General features: G+C 39.5%; 1 protein-coding gene and 1 non-coding gene across 2 annotated transcripts in view; one reads left to right on the plus strand and one right to left on the minus strand.

The window, feature by feature from the left end:
• Positions 1 to 82: 82 nt before the first annotated feature.
• Dennd5a (DENN domain containing 5A) overlaps positions 83 to 18,323 on the plus strand; it is a gene marked incomplete at its 5' end in the record, with an annotated part of 93,359 nt that continues 75,118 nt past the window's right edge. Inside the window, one exon of the mRNA XM_010615382.1 lies at positions 83 to 149. Coding sequence (XP_010613684.1) covers positions 83 to 149 — 67 coding nt within the window. The remainder of the gene's footprint in view (positions 150 to 18,323) is intronic.
• On the minus strand, positions 11,690 to 11,796 carry LOC117286419. The gene has a single exon (XR_004517591.1). It is a non-coding gene; the product is annotated as a U6 spliceosomal RNA (small nuclear RNA).

Below are 18,323 nucleotides of genomic sequence, written 5' to 3' on the forward strand. Positions count from 1 at the left end.
TGCTGTGGCGCGTCGGTGGCCGCCGCGAAGGGGAAGGAGGGTTGTGCGCGCTCAGCCCCGCGGAGCTCCAGTGACTTGATATAATAGAGGAAAGCTTGTCCTGCAACAGTCGTTTGGGAGAGAAGGAGGCATCTTACGTCCTAGTGAAAGTAAGTTCCGCCCAGACTTTAAAAAGCAAAACAAAAACTTGGTGAGTTCATTTGGCCTCGCCCCAAGATCCTGGGAGGCCAGTTCCTCAAAACCGTTAGAACCCAGCCCATCCTCTGGGCCCTGGGGTTTTCCTACCGACTGCAGCTCTGTCCTCCATGGGACAGGAATGAAGGCATAGAGTGAACTTGGACGACGTCAAGGATGGGAACTCCCGTGGCCCTAGAAAGGGCTTGTTTTTTCTGGAAAGTTATTTGTGTCCTGTATCAGGCCAGGTTCATTTGCGAAGAAAAGGGCAGCATCCTAGTTGGGGAGGCTGGGATGTGTTGTGATGCCTCTCATGTCTTTACAAGCGCGAGTGGGGATGTTAGGATGGGTCCCTGACCAGATTTAACACTCACTGCAGAAGGGTTTCAGAATGATAAAATACCCCCTGCCCCCAAATTCCAATATACTATCGTCGAAGCCTTTGAGTTGGGGCAGTTTGGAAAAGTTTTTGTCTGGAGTGTCCACTTACAAGATTTCAAGGGGTGGAGGTTTGTTGTGGTATACTTTAAAGTTATGTCATCCTCATTTGATCAGGAAAACTCCTTTCTACTCTTCTGTCATGTGGTTACTGTTCATTTTAAAGTTTCTTTTTTAGAAAGTGATTATCCTGTTGACTAATCTTACTTTATATATGAAAGGACAATTTTTTTTCTTTTTAGTCACCGGAAAATTTCCAGAATCCCCCCTCCACACCCCCTTTCTTAAGAGAAAAATTAGATGCATACTTCAGATGACAAAAGTGGGTTGTCTTTTTTAAAAATACAAGCCAGGTTTGGTGGTGCACACCTGTAATCCCAGAACTCTGGGAGGCTGAGGTAGGGCAATCACAAATTTTAAGTCCATCCTGGGCAATTTAGTAACTTGGTTATTCCCCCCCCCCGCCAAAAAAGGGATAAATTGATGCTTTATCAAGGTAAAGAAAATAGGTTATTTCCTCAAATTGATAGCAGGTGGAGAAAAATCATGAAGCAGTAATGTAATTGGTAGTAGACCATTTGTTGGGGTGCTTTAGTAAGTTTACTGTTTGAGGTTTTCAAAATTTTTTTTTCTTTTTTGAGACAGGACCTTACTATGTCATTCAGGCTGGCCTTTGGACTCATTATGTAGTCCCGGCTGGCCTCGAACTCATGGCTATCTTCCTGCTTTAGCTTCCCAAATGCAGAGATTGATTACAGGTATACATCACAGCAGTTAGCTAGATCTTCAAATTCTTTCTTTCTTTTTTTTTTTTTTTGGTACTCGAGATTGAATTTGGGTCCTTGGACTTGGAAGGCAGGCTACTGAACTGCTGAGCTAAATCTCCCCCCGCCCCTTTATTTTTTTTGAGACAGGTCTCACTATGTAGTTGAGACTGACCTGGAACTCACTGTGTAGCCCAGGCTGGTCTCAGACTCACAGCGATCCTCCTGCCTCAGCCTCCTGAGTGCTGGGATTATAGGCCTGCACCACCATGCCCCGCCTGGCTTTCAAATTCTTATAATACTGCTGGGCTAGCATTCCTGAGGCTGAGGTGGGAGGAGTGCAAGTTTGAGCCCAGTCTAGATAATTTAGACCTTGTCTTCAAATAAAAAAAGGGTTGGGCTGTAGCTCAGTAAGAAGGCCCTGGGTTCCATCCTCAGTACCACAAAAAAACAAAACAAAAAAAGAAACTTATAATACAGATGTCGATCATCTGTTTCATATGTATTAAATTTGTGATTTGGAATGATGTAGTTGGAATTCAGTTCAAGGCATTAGTGTTGGAATGGAACTCAGAGGAAAATGAGGCCCAGGAAGTGTGTAGGACCTACATCCTGCTAATTTGTTGCTTAAGTCTGTCCAGCTCCCTCCCCCTTTGCAGTGCTGGATGAACCTAGAACCTTGCACATGGAACACGCTTTACTACTGAGCTACATGCCCAGCCCATTGCTCCTCTCTTGACATGTAACTATTTCATTGTCCCAGCTGGAAGGCTTTAGAAAACATTAACACATTGAGAAAGGTTAAAAATAACACAGTGATTCAGGGATTGGATGTGGCAGCACACCTGTAATCCCAGCACTCGGAGGCTGAGTCGGGAGGATTGTCAGGAGTTTGAGTTCAGCCTGGGTTACTTAGTTCAGTCTGAACTACATAACAAGACCCTGTCTCATAAAACCTCACCCAAACCAAACCAAAACAACAACAACAACAACAGCAAACAAAAAACAACACCCTCAAACACAACAGTGATTCATAATGAAATTTAGAGATGGAATAAACCAGTTATTTTGATGTTGTGCTTCTGAGTGTCTGTTAAATTGTATGAGTTCTAGAAAATAAACAGGATGATTGACAGATGATAAACAGGAATGACAGCATGAAGTTACTGTTAGTGAGAGCCTGGGTTTTAGGGTTAAACATTACTGCTCTACTCTTGACTATCTCTGTGGCTGAGGGCAAGTTAAATAACCCTGCCAGGGAGAAAAATAAAAAGCATCAAGTAGAACCTCAAAAAGTGTTTTCCTTAAAAGAGAACTGTTACTCTTTTTTTTAACAACTATTAATTATCTGGCTTTACAGATATCCTTGTGCAAGTTTATTCAGAGAGTAAAGGAGGATGAGTTTTATTTATAAATGTGTAAAGCAGATTTTCTGTCTGTTTAAATGTGGTTGAGGTAGAGGACTGCCAAGACCATTTATCCACTAGATGACTTTAGACAGAATAGACACTGATTGAAGGATATTTTTCCCCTTAATTTCATTCTGGTGGGTTGATAGGGGAATCTAGACTACCCAGAGAGAGTCTTTGAGTAAAACAAAACAGAATACAAACAGCTATGTGCAGCCCATATTGAGACTCTCCGGGGTGTATTTTCTCTCCTTAGCCCTGCCTTCTCGCTTCTAAACTAATAATGTCACAGTGAGTGAAACTACAGGAAGTTGTGAATTGCACTCAGGTTTTTAGGGGGAGGTACTGAGGAGGTACTGAATTATGTACCTCAAGTAACTTTTGAACTCTCAAAAAGTGTACCTAGTAGAAGCAAATCAAAGGTCTTCAGCAGAGCATGGTGGTGCAGGCCTGTAATCCTAGTGCTTGGGAGGCTGACGCAGGAGGATTGCTGTGAGTTTGAGCCCAACATGGGCTATTAGTGAGACTGTCTCATAAAACAAAAAAGAAAGAAAGAAACAACAAGAACAAAAAAACCCCATAAAGATGTTCATTGTTTCTTCTGGTTTTGTGGAGAAGGATTGGGATTTATCCTACTTTGTTTTCACCAATAAAGTATGGAGTTTACAATGCTGCATACACTCAGATCTTTGGATTTTTGTAGGTGTCTCCTGCTGTCACCTCTTCCTCTTTTTCAAAGTCTCAAGCATATTAAGTAAGTCATGTAGTTCTTTGATGTGTGAGAGACTAAGGAAGGTGTGAAAATTAATTTTCTTTTCTGATTAGTTGAAGAAGTACTTTAGGTTTGAAGGAGAGGAGGGTAATCTATGAAGCACAAATATTAGCAAACTTCAGCAAATGGTATCTGCTCGTGCCATTTATTTATTTAGCTTGTGCCTTTTAGATAAACCAGACAGGAAAAACTGCTTGCAATTTATGTTTTCCATTATTGTTGGTTCATCCTAAATAGGGAGGCAGATCATAGTAGAGTCCTGTCCTTTCTGCTGTTTGATATGTAAGTGTTCTGGGGGATCTTCATTTTCCTTGTTTCTTCACGTGGTCACAAACAGGTGACTGCAGGAGAAGGGTTTATCTTGATTTGGATTCCTGTGTCAGTTTATCTTTTCTCTATCTGAGAGTTATGTTGCAGAATGCTTGTGACCTATTTGTTTTCTTTCTCTCTCTCCCTCCCCTGTCCTCCCCTCCCTTTCCCTCCCCCCCTTTTATTTCTTACTCTAGTACAGAGATTGAACCCAGGGCCTCATGCTTGCTGGGCATATGCTCTGCCCCCAAATCATATCATCTCCAGACCATTTTATTTTAGACAGTCTTATAAGTTGCCCAGGTTGGCCTTGAACCTGTGATCCTCCTGCCTCAGTCTCCTAAGTAGTTGGGTTTACAGGTGTGCACCACCACATCCTGCCCCATACATCTTTTTAGCCAGATTCACTGGCTTTTTTTTTTTTTTTTTGGTACCAATAATCAAACTCGGGACCTTTCACTTGTGAGGCAGGCAGCAGAACCACTGAGCTAAATCCCCGGCCTTACACTGGCTGTTTATATATGACAGCTGGTGGCTTCTTGTGGAATTCATTGATTAAACCCAAATTATCATTGACAGAGTTTTAGATTTATATCTTAAAACTTATTAAGTGAGGTAGAAAATAGTTGTATGCTTACGTTCTAGATATTCTCTGTTGATTTTAGTTTGAGAATATTTAGAATCTCAGGCTGAATGTATGAGTGTCAGAGTCCTGTATACATATGACAGTTTATGGAAATATAATTTACCTTATGTAGAGCATATAGTTCAGTGATTGTTAATATGTTCAAAGTGGTACAGTTAACCACTACAATCAATTTTAGAACATATTTATTACTTTACTCCCAAATACATCTTAGTATTTTCCATTTTCTCTTAAACTCATACCTCCCAGCCCTGGGCAACTTATTAGTCTAACTTTCAATCTGTGTAGATTTGCTTGTTTTGGACATGACATACAAGTAAAGTCATATAATATATACTATATCATCTCACACTCTCTCTTTCTGTTGTTTTTTTTTTGGTCCCGGGATCGAACTCCGGTCCCTGCACTTGCAAAGCTAAATTCCTTTGTGTGTCCCTCCCTCCCTCCCTCCCTCCCTCTCTCCCTTCTTCTCTCCCTCTCTCCCTGTCTCCCTCTCTCCCTCCCCCCTCCCCCTCTAAGTAGTTCAGATTGGCCTTGAACTCTTAAATATATAATCTCACTGCCTTCCTAGCATAAGGTTTCCAGGGGTCATCCATGTTTAGCCTATAGCAGTGTATCATTCCTTTTTATAGGTGGTATGAATGAATGTACCACTTTTTTTTTTTTTTTTTTTTTGTGGTACTGGGAATTGAATCCAGGGCCTTTGCACTACCTGCTTCTTCCTCTTTAACTCTATTTTGACATGGGAGTCTTGGTAATTTGCTAAATTGCCCAGGCTGGGGTTGAATTGGAATATTCCTGTCTCATTCTCCTTGAGTGCTGGGTTGCAAGTGTGTCACTATGCCTGACGAAATGTACTACATTTAAAAAAATTATCTATTTGCTTAATTAATTTATCATTGATTTTGAGACAGGGTCGTGCTATGTAGTTTAGGCTGGCCTTGAACTCACTATGGAGCCGGGGCTGACCTTGAATTTGTGATCCTCCTTCAGCCTCCTAAGTTTAGGGATTACAGGTGTGTGCCACTGTGTCTGGTGGCCACATTTTATTTATACATTAGTTAATGGACATTTTTCCCCATTTTTTGATTATTATGAATAATGCTGCTATATATATTTGTGTACATTTTTTGTGGGTATATTTTCATTTCTCTTGGAATGAAATTTCTGAGTCTTATGGCAACTGTGTTTATTCTTTTGAGGGACTGAGTACCTGCTAGTCTCTTTTTTTTAAAGAGCTGTATCAGTTTACATTTCTGCCAGCAGTGTCCATATCCTCACCAATATTTATTTTTTTTATTATAGCTATCCTAGTGTATGTGATGGGGTATCTTGTAGTTTTGATTTTATATCTGAGATCCCTAAATATCTTATTTAAAAGAAATAAATGTTTCCCCCTCATTTTATAGAGATGAAGAGGCTCTAAAATTTTGATGAAGGGGCTGGGTACATGACTTGATTTGATCTCTAGCACAGAAAAAAAAAATTTAATGAGACAGTTTCAAACTGGGAATCAGTATGAATTAAACTTAATTTTTATCTTTGTCTGCCAGTTTGGTTGCTGGGAAGATTCTTTCGTGTTTATTTTATAAGGATATGTCTGATGTGAAGCCCAGATTACTAGTTGTAGCAACACTCAAATCCTGATGGCTTGCTTTAGTCAAGGCTGCTGTGGGAGGGGGAGATTCTATGTCAGGTCATGTGTTTTCTTTAGTAAGGTAGAAGTCAGGAAAAGAGACCAACCCACAGGAAATAATTACAGAGCCACCCAAAGCTGTTTAAAACACATGCTGAATTTATTTGGAGATAATTTATATTTCTAGAACATAATAACCCTATTTTTCTCCATCATGTAGAGAAGATCGTGTTGAAAATAAGTAGATTTTACTTTAATGACGTTAGGATTCTGCTTTCTTCTAAGGAGTCACAGTGTTTGGTGCTTAAACAAAATTCTCTTTGATTCTGCTCAGCCCTTCCTTCCTTCCTAGGTTAAAAATAAAGTATTCTTTGCCCAAGGCCTCCTTTGGCAACACCCTTTTCCAGGTCTATATCCTTTTATAAGCTAGTTTTTTTTTAGTTTATGTTTTTCAGTGAAGACTGGTAGAAGGTATACTTGGGCTTGGCTCAGTTCTCACGCAGTTCCTGCTGTCCCTGGATTGGATTTACTGTCTTGTAGTTTTAGAGGTCTTTCAGAAACCTGGTTCATGTTAGCAAGTATACTTTGTTGTAAGTTTCTGCTTGACATGACATAGGAGATGGGGGTGGGGTGGGTAAATTCATTGATTAAACCCAGGTTATCATTGGCAGATTTTAGATTTATATTTTAAAAGTTATTAAGTGAGGCAGATAATAGTCATATGCTTATGTTGTAGATGTTCTGTTGATTTTAGTTTGGGAATATTTAGAACTACAGGCTGAATATGTGAGTGGCAGGGTCCTGTCATAACGGAAAGAGAATATATGCCAGATTGCAGAGTGTTCAGTAAGTTCCCAGGGGATCAGATATAACTCCAGAAATAAGATGACAGCAGGTATAGTTGGGCCCATTACATTTCTCAAATATTACACTTAGAATATTTGCTTAGGAAATTTGCTTGGTTTCATCCATGGAATCTATCATAGCTTCCTGTGGAAGGTTAATCTTTTTGTTGTTGCTCATTAATGTGGTTAAAAAAATAGGTCAAACCAGGCATGGTGGCACATGCATGCCTGTAAGTAATCCAAGCACTCGGGAAGCTAAATCAGGAGGATTGCCAGGAGTTTGAGGTTAGCCTTGGCTACACAGTGAATTGTAAGCCAGCCTGGATTACACAACAGGTCCCTGGCTCAAAAACGGGGGTGGGGGCACGCGGCTGGGGATGTACTATATTTCCTGAAAAATAAGACCATATATTCTGTTAGGTTTTGCTTCAGAGATGCAGTAGGGCTTGTTTTCAGAGTATGTCTTATTTTTTCATGTATAACAACCTATATTCAAGTACAACAGTGTATACGTAATTCAGATATAGTTGTGTCATCTTCTGGAGCATTGTCATAACTCTCCAAACCCCAAATTCTACTCAGAATTTCTTGCGATGCATTTCCTGTAGAACCACTGGCCCCAATCTCTCATGTCCAGCAGTAGTGCTGTCCTTAAGTGAACAGTTTTTGTCCATGTGGCTGCACATAATTCATTGGCACACAGCATCAGTGATTTTATCCCATGAATTGTTCGCCCAAGTCACGACCTCTTGCAGACCAGGCTTCACAAAGTTTCCATTTAAATCAAGTGTTAACTGAAGACTTACAAGACAGGAATGGTATAATAAAAATGATGACAAGAGGGAAGGTCCGCACAAAAGTGATGAAAAATTGCAGGCACCAATATTCAGAAAATATATTTCTTTAATTTCACAAGAGTGCATTAAGTACATCTGTTACAATGCAGAAGATAGTGAATTATGTAGATTCATATTAGACATAACCATATCTGTTCATTCTCAAGTATGCATGTTATTTGTGCGTTGTATCTACTTCTTTTGGTCACTTGGCAATAAGTCTTGAGTTCATCTGTTTACAGAGGCAGTTACCTCTCATCCAGAGGTGCCCACGTGGGTATTTACAAATACTTATTATAATTTATATTATTATTTTAAGTATTAATGCCAATAATTATATTTAATTATATATTAATACTATTTTATAATTCAGTACTTCTGTCATGTATTGCAACAGATGTACTAAATGTGTCCATCTGGCTTATGATCTTAACTGAGGTGTATTTTTGGAGTAAGGTTTATATTATGAGCATCCTAAAAATACTAGGGCTTATTTTCCAGTTAGGCCTCATGTTCTGGGTAATATGGTAGCTCAGTGCTGCCTGTGTTCATCCCCTAGTATGTACCATCAAAAAAAAAAACAAAAAACGGAAGGAAAGAAAAGAAAATGTTTTCATGGAATGCTGAGAGGGCTAAGCAGTGAGGAAGTCTTGGAAATTCCTGTCATTCAGCCTCATTCCTCTGTGAGTGTGGGATTCTCTGATTTCCAAACTATTCCCAGTTGGCAAAACCAAGAGTGTGCACTAGTTACTGAATCAAAAGATGCCAGAGCTAGGAATCAGAGATAGTCCCAGTCACCATTTTTGACAGATGATGATTAATATTTGTAAGTGACCTTATAGTTTTGCAATGTACTTTTAAACTTTAATTTTTTCAGATCCACATGAAATAAAATGTTCTGCTTGGTGTCACCCAGCGAGTTAGAAAGAACTGTTAGAATACAAGTCTTTTCTCTGCTGCTGTACTATTGATGAGGTTTGGCATTGTTTTTGCAGTACTGAGGATTGAACCCAGGATCTTGCACACAGTAGGCAGGAGCTGTTCCACAGATCTACATTCCTAATTCTTTTTTTTTTCTCTTGACTTTTTTGAGACAAGGTTTTGCTAGGTAGCCTGGGCTGACCTTGAACTCCCAGTGATCCTTCTGCCTCAGCCTCCAGAGTGCTGAGATTATAGGCATGCACCACCACACCCTGCAATCCCTAGCTCTTTTAATTTTATTTTGAGACAAGGTCTCATTAAGTTGCCCAGGTTGGCCCCAAATTTGTGGTCCTCCTGTCTCAGCCTCCCAAGTACCTGGAATTACAGGATGATTTTTTTTTTCCTTCTGGTACTAATGATAGAAGTCAGGACCTTTGCACTGAGCTATACCCCCCACCCCCAGCCCTTTTTTAATTTGGAGCAGTGTCTTAGCAATTTAATAAGTTGCTCAGGCTGGGCTTGAACTTGTGATCCTTTTGAATCAGCCTCCAACAGTCACTTTTTTTAATTGAGAAAAAATTTTTTTTACTTATTTGGGGGAAACTAGAGCAGTGGCTTATTTATTGCCTCTCAGAGGTTCCATGATGTGGCATTGTGTGATGTGGAGTGTGGCCTCTTTGTGGTTCAGTCCCCAACCCATATTTCAGTAGAGGAGATGTGTCAGCAGAGGAGTACACGCCTTGTTTTCTGAATTGTGGTTAAGACTACTTGGTTTTACCTCTCTCCCCACTGTTTATCAGTTCTGGAAATATTTTTCTTAGACCAAATACAGTAGAGGGATTTTGCCTCTAAGAAGCACACCCTTTTGTCTCACATGTGGTGTTTGCAGGATGTTTCATGCTTTTTACCTGAAGTCTGTTGTTTTTTGAAGAAGACGATAAAAAGATTTGTATCTTCTAACCTCAGAAATCCTTCCAGCTAGTCTTTAGTTGCATTTTCTGTGATTGTAGGTTGGGGTCTGGCTGTGACTTATTATTTGCGATGAAAGGTTATGGGAAGCAACCAATAAACTTTTAGGATTATTAAGGGAATGAAGCCAGGCATGGTGGTGTGTGCCTGTAATCCCAGCACTTGGGGGGCCAAGGCAGGAGGATCACCCAAGTTTGAGGCCAGCCTGGGTTGCATAGTGAATTCAAGGACACCCTTAACTGCATTGTGATACCCTGTTTCAAAAAAAAAGGAATGAAGACGGGGTGGAAAATGATTTAGAGATAATAATCATAGGCCATGATGTATTAATTGTAGATGAACCCAGTTACTTTATAGTAAGTCATATGTATTTTTGTTGTAATGTATTAGAATTACTTTCTGGGAATATTGAAGGATTTGGTTCTTCACACAAGATTGGAGGTGTCGGGCCTGGGGATTTAGCCCAGTGCTGCTGCTGCCTGCCTGGCAAGCGCAAGGTCCTGAGTTCCATCCCCGGTACCAAAAATAAAACAAAACACAAATGGAAACAAAGATTGGAGGTGTCATCTCTAATACCAGTTTCTTTTCTTATGTTTGCACTTTTGAAACATGGGCCTCCAGTAGTGTTTTAGTAATAGGGATTAAATTGGGGCTACACTGTTGTTGAAGAAAACCAGATATTTTATTTTGGATAAGTTAAATGTCTCTTCTTGTTTTTCCCAGTCTTCATTTGATAATGACCATTAATTCTTTTTTCTTGATTATAAAGCCATGGGCCATTATAAAGCAATGGGTCACTATAAAAATATAAAACAGCTGGGCGTGGTGGCACACGCCTGTAATCCCAGCACTCGGGAGGCTGAGGCAGGAGGATTGCTGTGAGTTTGAGACCAGCCTGGACTACATAGTGAGTTCTAGGCCAGTCTCAACTACATAGTGAGACCCTGTCTAAAAAAACAAAAACAAAAACAAAAATAAATAAAAAATAAAATATTATAGAGTTTTAAACTCATGTCACAGACAGGGTAATTTAATGTTGAGCAGAACTTTCTGAGTGTGGTGGTGTACACCTATAAGTCCTGCACTCACGGAGTTGACTCAGGAACTAATGGTGAGTTTGAGGCCAGCCTGGACCACATAGCAAGACCCTGTCTCAAACAAACAAACAAACAAACAAACAACCCAAAACAGAACTTTTATTTGTCACCATCCTGGAGGTTGGCGGTTTTGTGTCCTCATGTGGCAGAGGCAGAGGGCAAGCTAAGTGCCAAGTGAAACCTCTACTAGAAAGAGCCTTAATTCCATTAATAAGACTGGCTTCAGGGCTTGACTACCTCATAAGGGTCCCACTTCTTAATTCTGTCACATTGGCAATACCTGAATTTTGAAGAGATTCTAAACAATAGCAGAAATACAACAAATATCTGATGATATTATGTGCTAATCTGACATCCAGTTTTGTTGAACTCTGAGGTTATGTCCACATAGTATTTAAGTCTTTTTCTCCCTAATACTTGATGTAATATTTTACCTGTTCCGCATTTTCTCACATTCTTTCTCCTTTGTTTCTATTACATGGAAGATGGTGCATGTGTAACTTTGTCTACTAGAAGAGTGTTAGTGTTTTGTGGGGGGTTGTTGGTCTGCTGATCTAGCTCACTTGCTCCTTTATTCATTTGGTTATAAGTTTGGTGCATTTAATAAGGCCAAGGTTATTGACTTGATTGCCATAAAAACCAGATAGCTTTTTTCCTACCCACTTTTGTGCTAACCTCAGGTGATTGTTTGGTTACAAGTCCCCTGTGGGATATAAGGAGGCAAGAAAGTGAGATTAGAGCAGCAATCCACCCATTACTATCACAACTACTATTTTAAAACATTTTTTTATTGGTATTGGGGATCGAACTCAGGCCCCTGTGCTTGTAAGGCAGGTGGCAAAACCACTGAGCTAAATCTCCAGCCCCCCTCCCCCTTAATAGGAACGCTTCACCAATTTCCATGTCATCCTTGTGCAGGGGCCATGCTAAACTTCTCTGTATCGTTCCAATTTTTGTATATGTGCTGGTGAAGTGAGCCCTGCTATTTGTGTTTTGAGACATTGGCTGGCTATGTAGTCTAGGCTGGCCTTGAACTTGCTGTGTAGCATAGGCTGGCCTTTAACTCTTGGCAGTCTTCCTGCCTCAGCCTCCCTAGTGCTGGGGTTACAGGAATGCACCACTATATCCAGCTAACAGCTATTGTTTATTGAGTACAGTTCAGTGCCACATACCAGATGGCAGAATCCCCATGCTGCAGATTAGGAAACTAAAGTGCTGAGAATTTAAATAACAATCCCAAGATCAAAAAATAAAAATTGGAAATTTGTTCTCCTTGTCTGAAGTCCTCTACCATGTACCTTGTATTGAAAGACCAACTTATTTTTAAAGATGTGTGTGACACAGTCCTGCCCTTGAGGAGCTTATAGTTTTCTGAGGTTAGGAATATAAACCAATAACTCTAATGTGATGATAAGTAACATAATGAAAGTATGGTTATAATTTAGAAGCTGGGCTTGGTGATGCTGGCTGTAATCCCAGCACTCTGGAAGGCTAAGGCAGGAGGATTTCAAGTTTAAGGCCAACCTGGGTAACTTAGTAATTTAGTTAGGAGATCATATCTCAAAATAAAAAGATAAAAGAAAAAATTAAAAAATGCTGTGGATGTGATGTAGCTCAGTACGAAGGGCCTATATTCAATTCCCAGTACTACCAAAAAAAAAAAAAAGCATGTTTATTATTTAGAGTTGTATTATAGGCTGTGATTATCCAGAAGACCACAAAATTATTTTTGTTGTTTTTTCATTCCCCCATTCAGGTATTCCTGAGTTTCAATTATTTCCTTGTAGCTATTTGAGGTACTTGAGATGTGTCAATGAATGAAACTCTCTTTGTTAATCTTCTATTTTACTAGAAGCCAGGTGCTAAAAAATTAAACATAAGGTAATAACTTATATAGTACTGTCTTAAGAGCTAAAAAAGGCTATGACAAAAGTTAAGCGGGGTAAATGTGATCAAGAATGTTAGGACTGCATAGCAACAAAAGTTGTACTTGTACGTTTTTTTTTGGTGGTGGTAATGGGCCTTCACATTGTGCTGTATCTGCAGCTCTTTTTCTTTTCTTTTCTTTTGATATAGGATCTCACCAAGTTGTTGAATTCCCAGGCTAAGCCCAAAGTTGGAAGTGGCATGTGCCACCACTCTTCATAGACCCTAAATGTATAGCTTAATATATTTTTATGTATGTATATATGCGTGTAACCATTACCCAGATCAATTTCAGTTTTATTGTGTATGGGTGTATTCATTAGATAATGTAAAATGTAAAATTTTGTTTTAACTTTTTTCACTTGATGTTCACTCACAAGTGTTTTACAGTTTCATCACGGTAGTCTCAAATTTCATTGATTATAGTTCGAACAGATAGAGTCTATTTCACATTGTGACATGTTCTGTATTTACAGATAATTTCCTAAGAGAATATCTTACATCAATACAAAGGTCTTTCTTATGGCCATTTGGAATACTTTTTTTTTCTTTTGAGATGTGGTCTTGCTATGTAGTTCAGGCTGACCTTGAACTCACTGTGTAGCCCAAGCTGGCCTCAAACTCATGGCAATCTTTCTGCCTCAGCCTCCTGAGTGCTGAGATTACAAGCATGTACCACCATGCCCAGGTTGGCATACTTTTTAAAGTATCTACATATTTATTTTTATAGACTTATGGGAATCATTCTATGGTATTAGTTGCTAAAACTGGATTTTATACAAATATATACAAAGTGTATACAGGTATATATGAAGTATATACATTTAAAACAAATGTATTGGTACATTTTAGGCATACATAATGATAAACTTGGGCTGGGGATTTGCCTCAGTAGTTCTGCCACCTGCTTCCCAAGTGCAAGGACCCGAGTTTGATCTCCAGTACCAAAAACAAAAAAACAAACAAAAAAACAAAAACCAAAACCAAAAAAACCCCCATAATGATAAACTTATTGAAGAGAATTTGCACCTGTACATGATATATCCCGCCTATTTTTTCCCATTCCCCCCTCAAGCCCTCTCCCTATATACAAAAGCTTTGTTTCCATTTTGCCTTCTATTTTACTTTTTCTTGTTTCTTCCTTTTTCCATCCCCCCTCCCCTTCCCATTTGAACATTTTCTTCCCATTTCCCAATTATATGTTTTTGTCCTTATTTCCACTCTTGGTTTCTCAGACCAGAGAAACAATGCTGTATGTATGTATGTATTTATTTATAAAAAGCATGACTCTATTTTTGTTTTGTTTTGTTTGGAGGCAAGGTCTCACTATGTAGTTCATACTGCCCTGGAACTTACTATGTAGCCCAGGCTGGTCTTGAACTTGCAGTGATTCTCCTGCCTCAGCCTCCCAAATGCTGGGATTGCAGGCGTGTACCACCACACCCAGCAGCAATGTAGTATTTAAATGTGTGTGTTTGATTTATTTCACTAAGATTATAGTCTCAAGGTGCATTCATTTACCTAGAACCATTTCAAGGTCATCATTCTTTGTGGCAGAGTAGTACTCCATTGTATAGAAAGACCACATATTCTTTATACATTCATCGGTTGATCGGCATTTGGGCTGTTTCCAAGATTTGGCTATTACAGACTCTGCTGCTGTGAACATGGGTTTGCATATATCACTGTGGTATGATGCTTTTAATTCTTCTGGGAAGATACCAAGAAAGCAAATAGCTGAGTCAAATGGAACCTCTGGTTTTAGTTTTTTGAAGAATCTCCATACTGATTTCCATAATGGTTGTACCAGTCCACACTCCCACCAACAGTGGGGAAAGGTTCCTCTTTTCCCCATATCCATACCAGCATTTGTTAATGGTTGATAACTTGATAACAACCATTCTTTCTGGAATGAGATGGAATCTCTTTAATGAAAGAAAAAGTAGTGGCATTAGGTCTTTTCTAAACTTCGTGTAAAATTCAGCAATGAATCCATCAGACTCTGAGCTTTTCTTTATTGGTAGGTTTCTAATTACATCATTTTCATCGATTAATATTAGTTTATTTAGAATTTTTATATCTTCTTGATTCAGCTTTGGTAATTCATATGTGTCTAGAAATCTGCCTGTTTCTTCGGTGTTTTCTATCTTACTTGAATACAGGTTCTTGAAGTAAATATCGATGATCTGGATTTCTGCAGGATTTGTTGTCTTTTACCCTTTTCATTCTTAATTGCATGGATTGGCTCTTTTCTTTCTTTCTTTTTTTTTTTTTTTTGGTATGGGGATTGGGTCCTTGTGCTTGGGCAGAACTACTGAGCTGAATTCCTGGCCCAAGGGTCTTTTCTTTTTTTGATAAAGCTGGCTAAGGGTTTACCGATTTTATTTAATCTTTGAAAGAACCAACTCTTTGATTCACTAATCCTTGTATTATTTTCTTAGTCTTCATTGCATTAATTTCTGCTTTGATCTTTATAATTTTCTCCCTTGTACAAGCTTTGGGCTTGACTTGCTCTTTTTCTAGAAGTTTGAGGTTCAACATTAGGTTAGTCATTTGAGCTTGTTCTGTTTTCCTGATATGGGAATTCACTGCTATAAATTTCCCTTTAAGACTGGTTTCATTGCATCTCATAAATTCTGATATATTGTATTGGCATTATTGTTTAATTGTAGAAATTGTCTTAATTTCTTCTCTGATTTCATCTGTGACCTATTGATTGTGCAGGAGGGTGTTGTTTAATTTCGGTGTGTTTATGAAGTAAATACTCTCAATATGGTGATTTTACCTTCAATGGAGAAAATTTAAGAGATTAGGGAGGGGCTGGGCGTGGTAGCTCACACCTATAATCCCCTCACTCTGGAAGCTGAGGCAGGAGGATCACTGTGAGTTTGAGACCAGCCTGGAGTACACAGTGAGTTCTAGGTCAGTCTCAACTACATAGTTGAGACCCTGTCTCAAAAACAAACAAACAAACAAACAAAATAGAGGTTAGGGAGAAAAAACAAATAGAAGAGGAGGAAGAGATAAGCAAGGCTGGAGGACAAAGGGAAGATTACATGAACTTTGGGAAACTGGTAAAGAAGACAGGAGGGAAGGAGAAGGAAGACATAAATGAACAGAACAACAAAACTAGAAACATTGTTAACATTCATAAAAACAAGAACAAATAATCAAGAAAAAGCAAAACAAAATAAACAACAAAAAAATGAAAAAAAGTTACTTCAGGGCATGTGTCTACTATCACTGGTAGACAGAGTGGGCCGACAGAGCCCGGACCTGTGTTGATTAATCCCAGCCAGCCAGCTGTAGATTTGTTGTAGGGTAGTAGATAATGCCAGCAAGCCTGAATGTTTAGTTCCACTGAAATTCAGGTTGGTTTCTGGTGTGGGGCTGGATCCTGATTTGTTCAGCCTGCAACACTCTGTGTGCCTCTTGCTGGCCTGAACTTGGTTCTACCTTGCCCTGACCCTGGGAACTGCTAGATAGAGCCAGCTTGCAGCTGCTCTGAGTTCCAAGTTTAGTTGGCCCCTTTCCAAGATGGCTACTGGCCAGTTGCCCTCTTCTGAGGAATGTCTGAACCTGAATAATTCACCAGCCATTGCAGTTTGCTGTGTCCACTGCTATGTTCCACTGGTGCGTTTTTCTGTGGAGGCCTCTGAAGTGTTGCCAGCAGTGACCACGTGTCTGCAGGTTTGAGTTGCCCATTGAGTCAGGGCTGAAGGAGAAAGTGCCACTTGCCACCTCTTTATTTCTGTGTCGAGGTCTTTGTCTTCACTTCCCATGGACTTCTTTCCACTTCAGATCCTTGCTGGGCCCTGGGGACCCACTTCCCTCCTCCTTTTTTTCCTCATATTGCTATAGTCCAGCATCTGGACACCAAATTTTGAAGAGGCTGTTTCTCTGCTGTTTATGACTCAGCCATCTTTCCAGAAGTCTAAATTCTTTAACCTTTTATGGAACTCCCAAGTTGGTTTTTTTTTTTTTTTGGTGCTGGGAATTGAACTCAGGACTTGCCAGGCAGGCACTGTGCTGCTGGGCTACATCCTTGGCCCTCCCAAGTTGTTTAAATTTTTTTTTCCTTAGTATGTAGTTTGAGTTCATGATGATTACCTTCATTGTGAGGAGTTGGTTCATGTACGTAGCACATCTTAAAGGTATTTTCTTCAGGAGCTGCATCAGTTCACATTCTGAGTTGCAATATATCATGTTCATGTTTCCACTCTTTCCACATCCTCTCTAACACTTGTTATTTTACATGTTTTGGTATAATTGTACTTCACTCTACATTTTTTGACTATGTGTGTGTGTATATACACACAGACACACACACATATATATTTGTTTTTTGAGACAGGATTTCACTTTTAAGATAGCTTTTAAAAAAGCTTTTCATTATTCCTTTATATTTTTATTATGGATTATCTGTATATGCTTGTTATAATTTATTTTTGTTCATTTAGGCTTTTTTTTGAGTGGAAGAGGCATCAGAGAAGGTAGTGTTGGGGTGCTTTTTAAGGGTAATATAGATCTGTCTTGTTTAGGAAAGCTGATGAATTTACTGTGGAAGCAGGGAGGGTAATATTGTTTGAAGGATAGGTTAGTTTGCTATGCGCTGCTGCATCAAATTACCAAAAACTAGGTGGCTTAGAGCTGAACAGTAATTTTTTTTCTCACTGTTTTAGAGGCCAGAAGTTCTGCCAGCAGGTCACAGTCCCTCAGTGGCCATTGGGGAGAATAATTCCCTACCTCTTCAAGCTTCTGGTGGCTTTTGCCATTCCTTGGCCTCTGTCCATGTTGCTTTAATTTCTGATTCTGTCTTAACATACTCTTTACCTTTGTGTTTGTGTTCTCTATGTTTCTATCTTGTAGAGATTCTTTTTTTGTTTTGTTTTGGTTTTTGGTTTTTTGAGACAGGGTTTCACTATGTAGCTCAGACTGCCCTGGAACTCACTGTGTAGCCCAGGTTGGTCTGGAACTCACAGCAATCCTCCTGCTTCAGCCTCCTGCCTCAGCCTCTAGTGCTGGGATTACAGGCGTGCGCCACCACGCTCATCTTGTAGAGATTCTTGATGTTGGATTTTAAGTCCACCAGGCTAATCCAATGTGATCTCATTTTACAACTCTTAATTTTGTGTCCTAGTTACTTTGCCTTTGCTGAGATACAGTAGCCAACATCTGTAATTTCAAGTAGGGTAGGTTTATTTTGTATTATAGTTTTTCTTTGTGATTGACAGCTCCAAGGCTGTGAGTCATAGTGGAGGAAAAGGTTCTCCACCCCGATTGGAGGATTGGGGAAAGAAGATATATATTTCTAGGTCACACCCCCAAGTGACCTGCCTATTCCAGTCAGGCCTCACCTCCTAATAGCACACTCAGCTATGAGCTCATCAGTGGATGAATCTACTGGTGAGTATAGTACCTCTGTGATACAGTCACCTTCCACATACATAAGAATTTTGGGAGACATTTTAGATCTAAACTGTAACAGTTTGTATGGTTATTTTCCTAAACAAGTTAACATTCTCTGGTCCTGAGGTTTAGGATGTAGATAGATATTTTTTGGTGCTACCAATTAACATAC

The sequence above is a fragment of the Fukomys damarensis genome, unplaced genomic scaffold (assembly GCF_012274545.1).
Source record: "Fukomys damarensis isolate Sample0158 unplaced genomic scaffold, DMR_v1.0_HiC HiC_scaffold_16, whole genome shotgun sequence".
NCBI classification, from domain to species: Eukaryota; Metazoa; Chordata; class Mammalia; order Rodentia; family Bathyergidae; genus Fukomys; species Fukomys damarensis.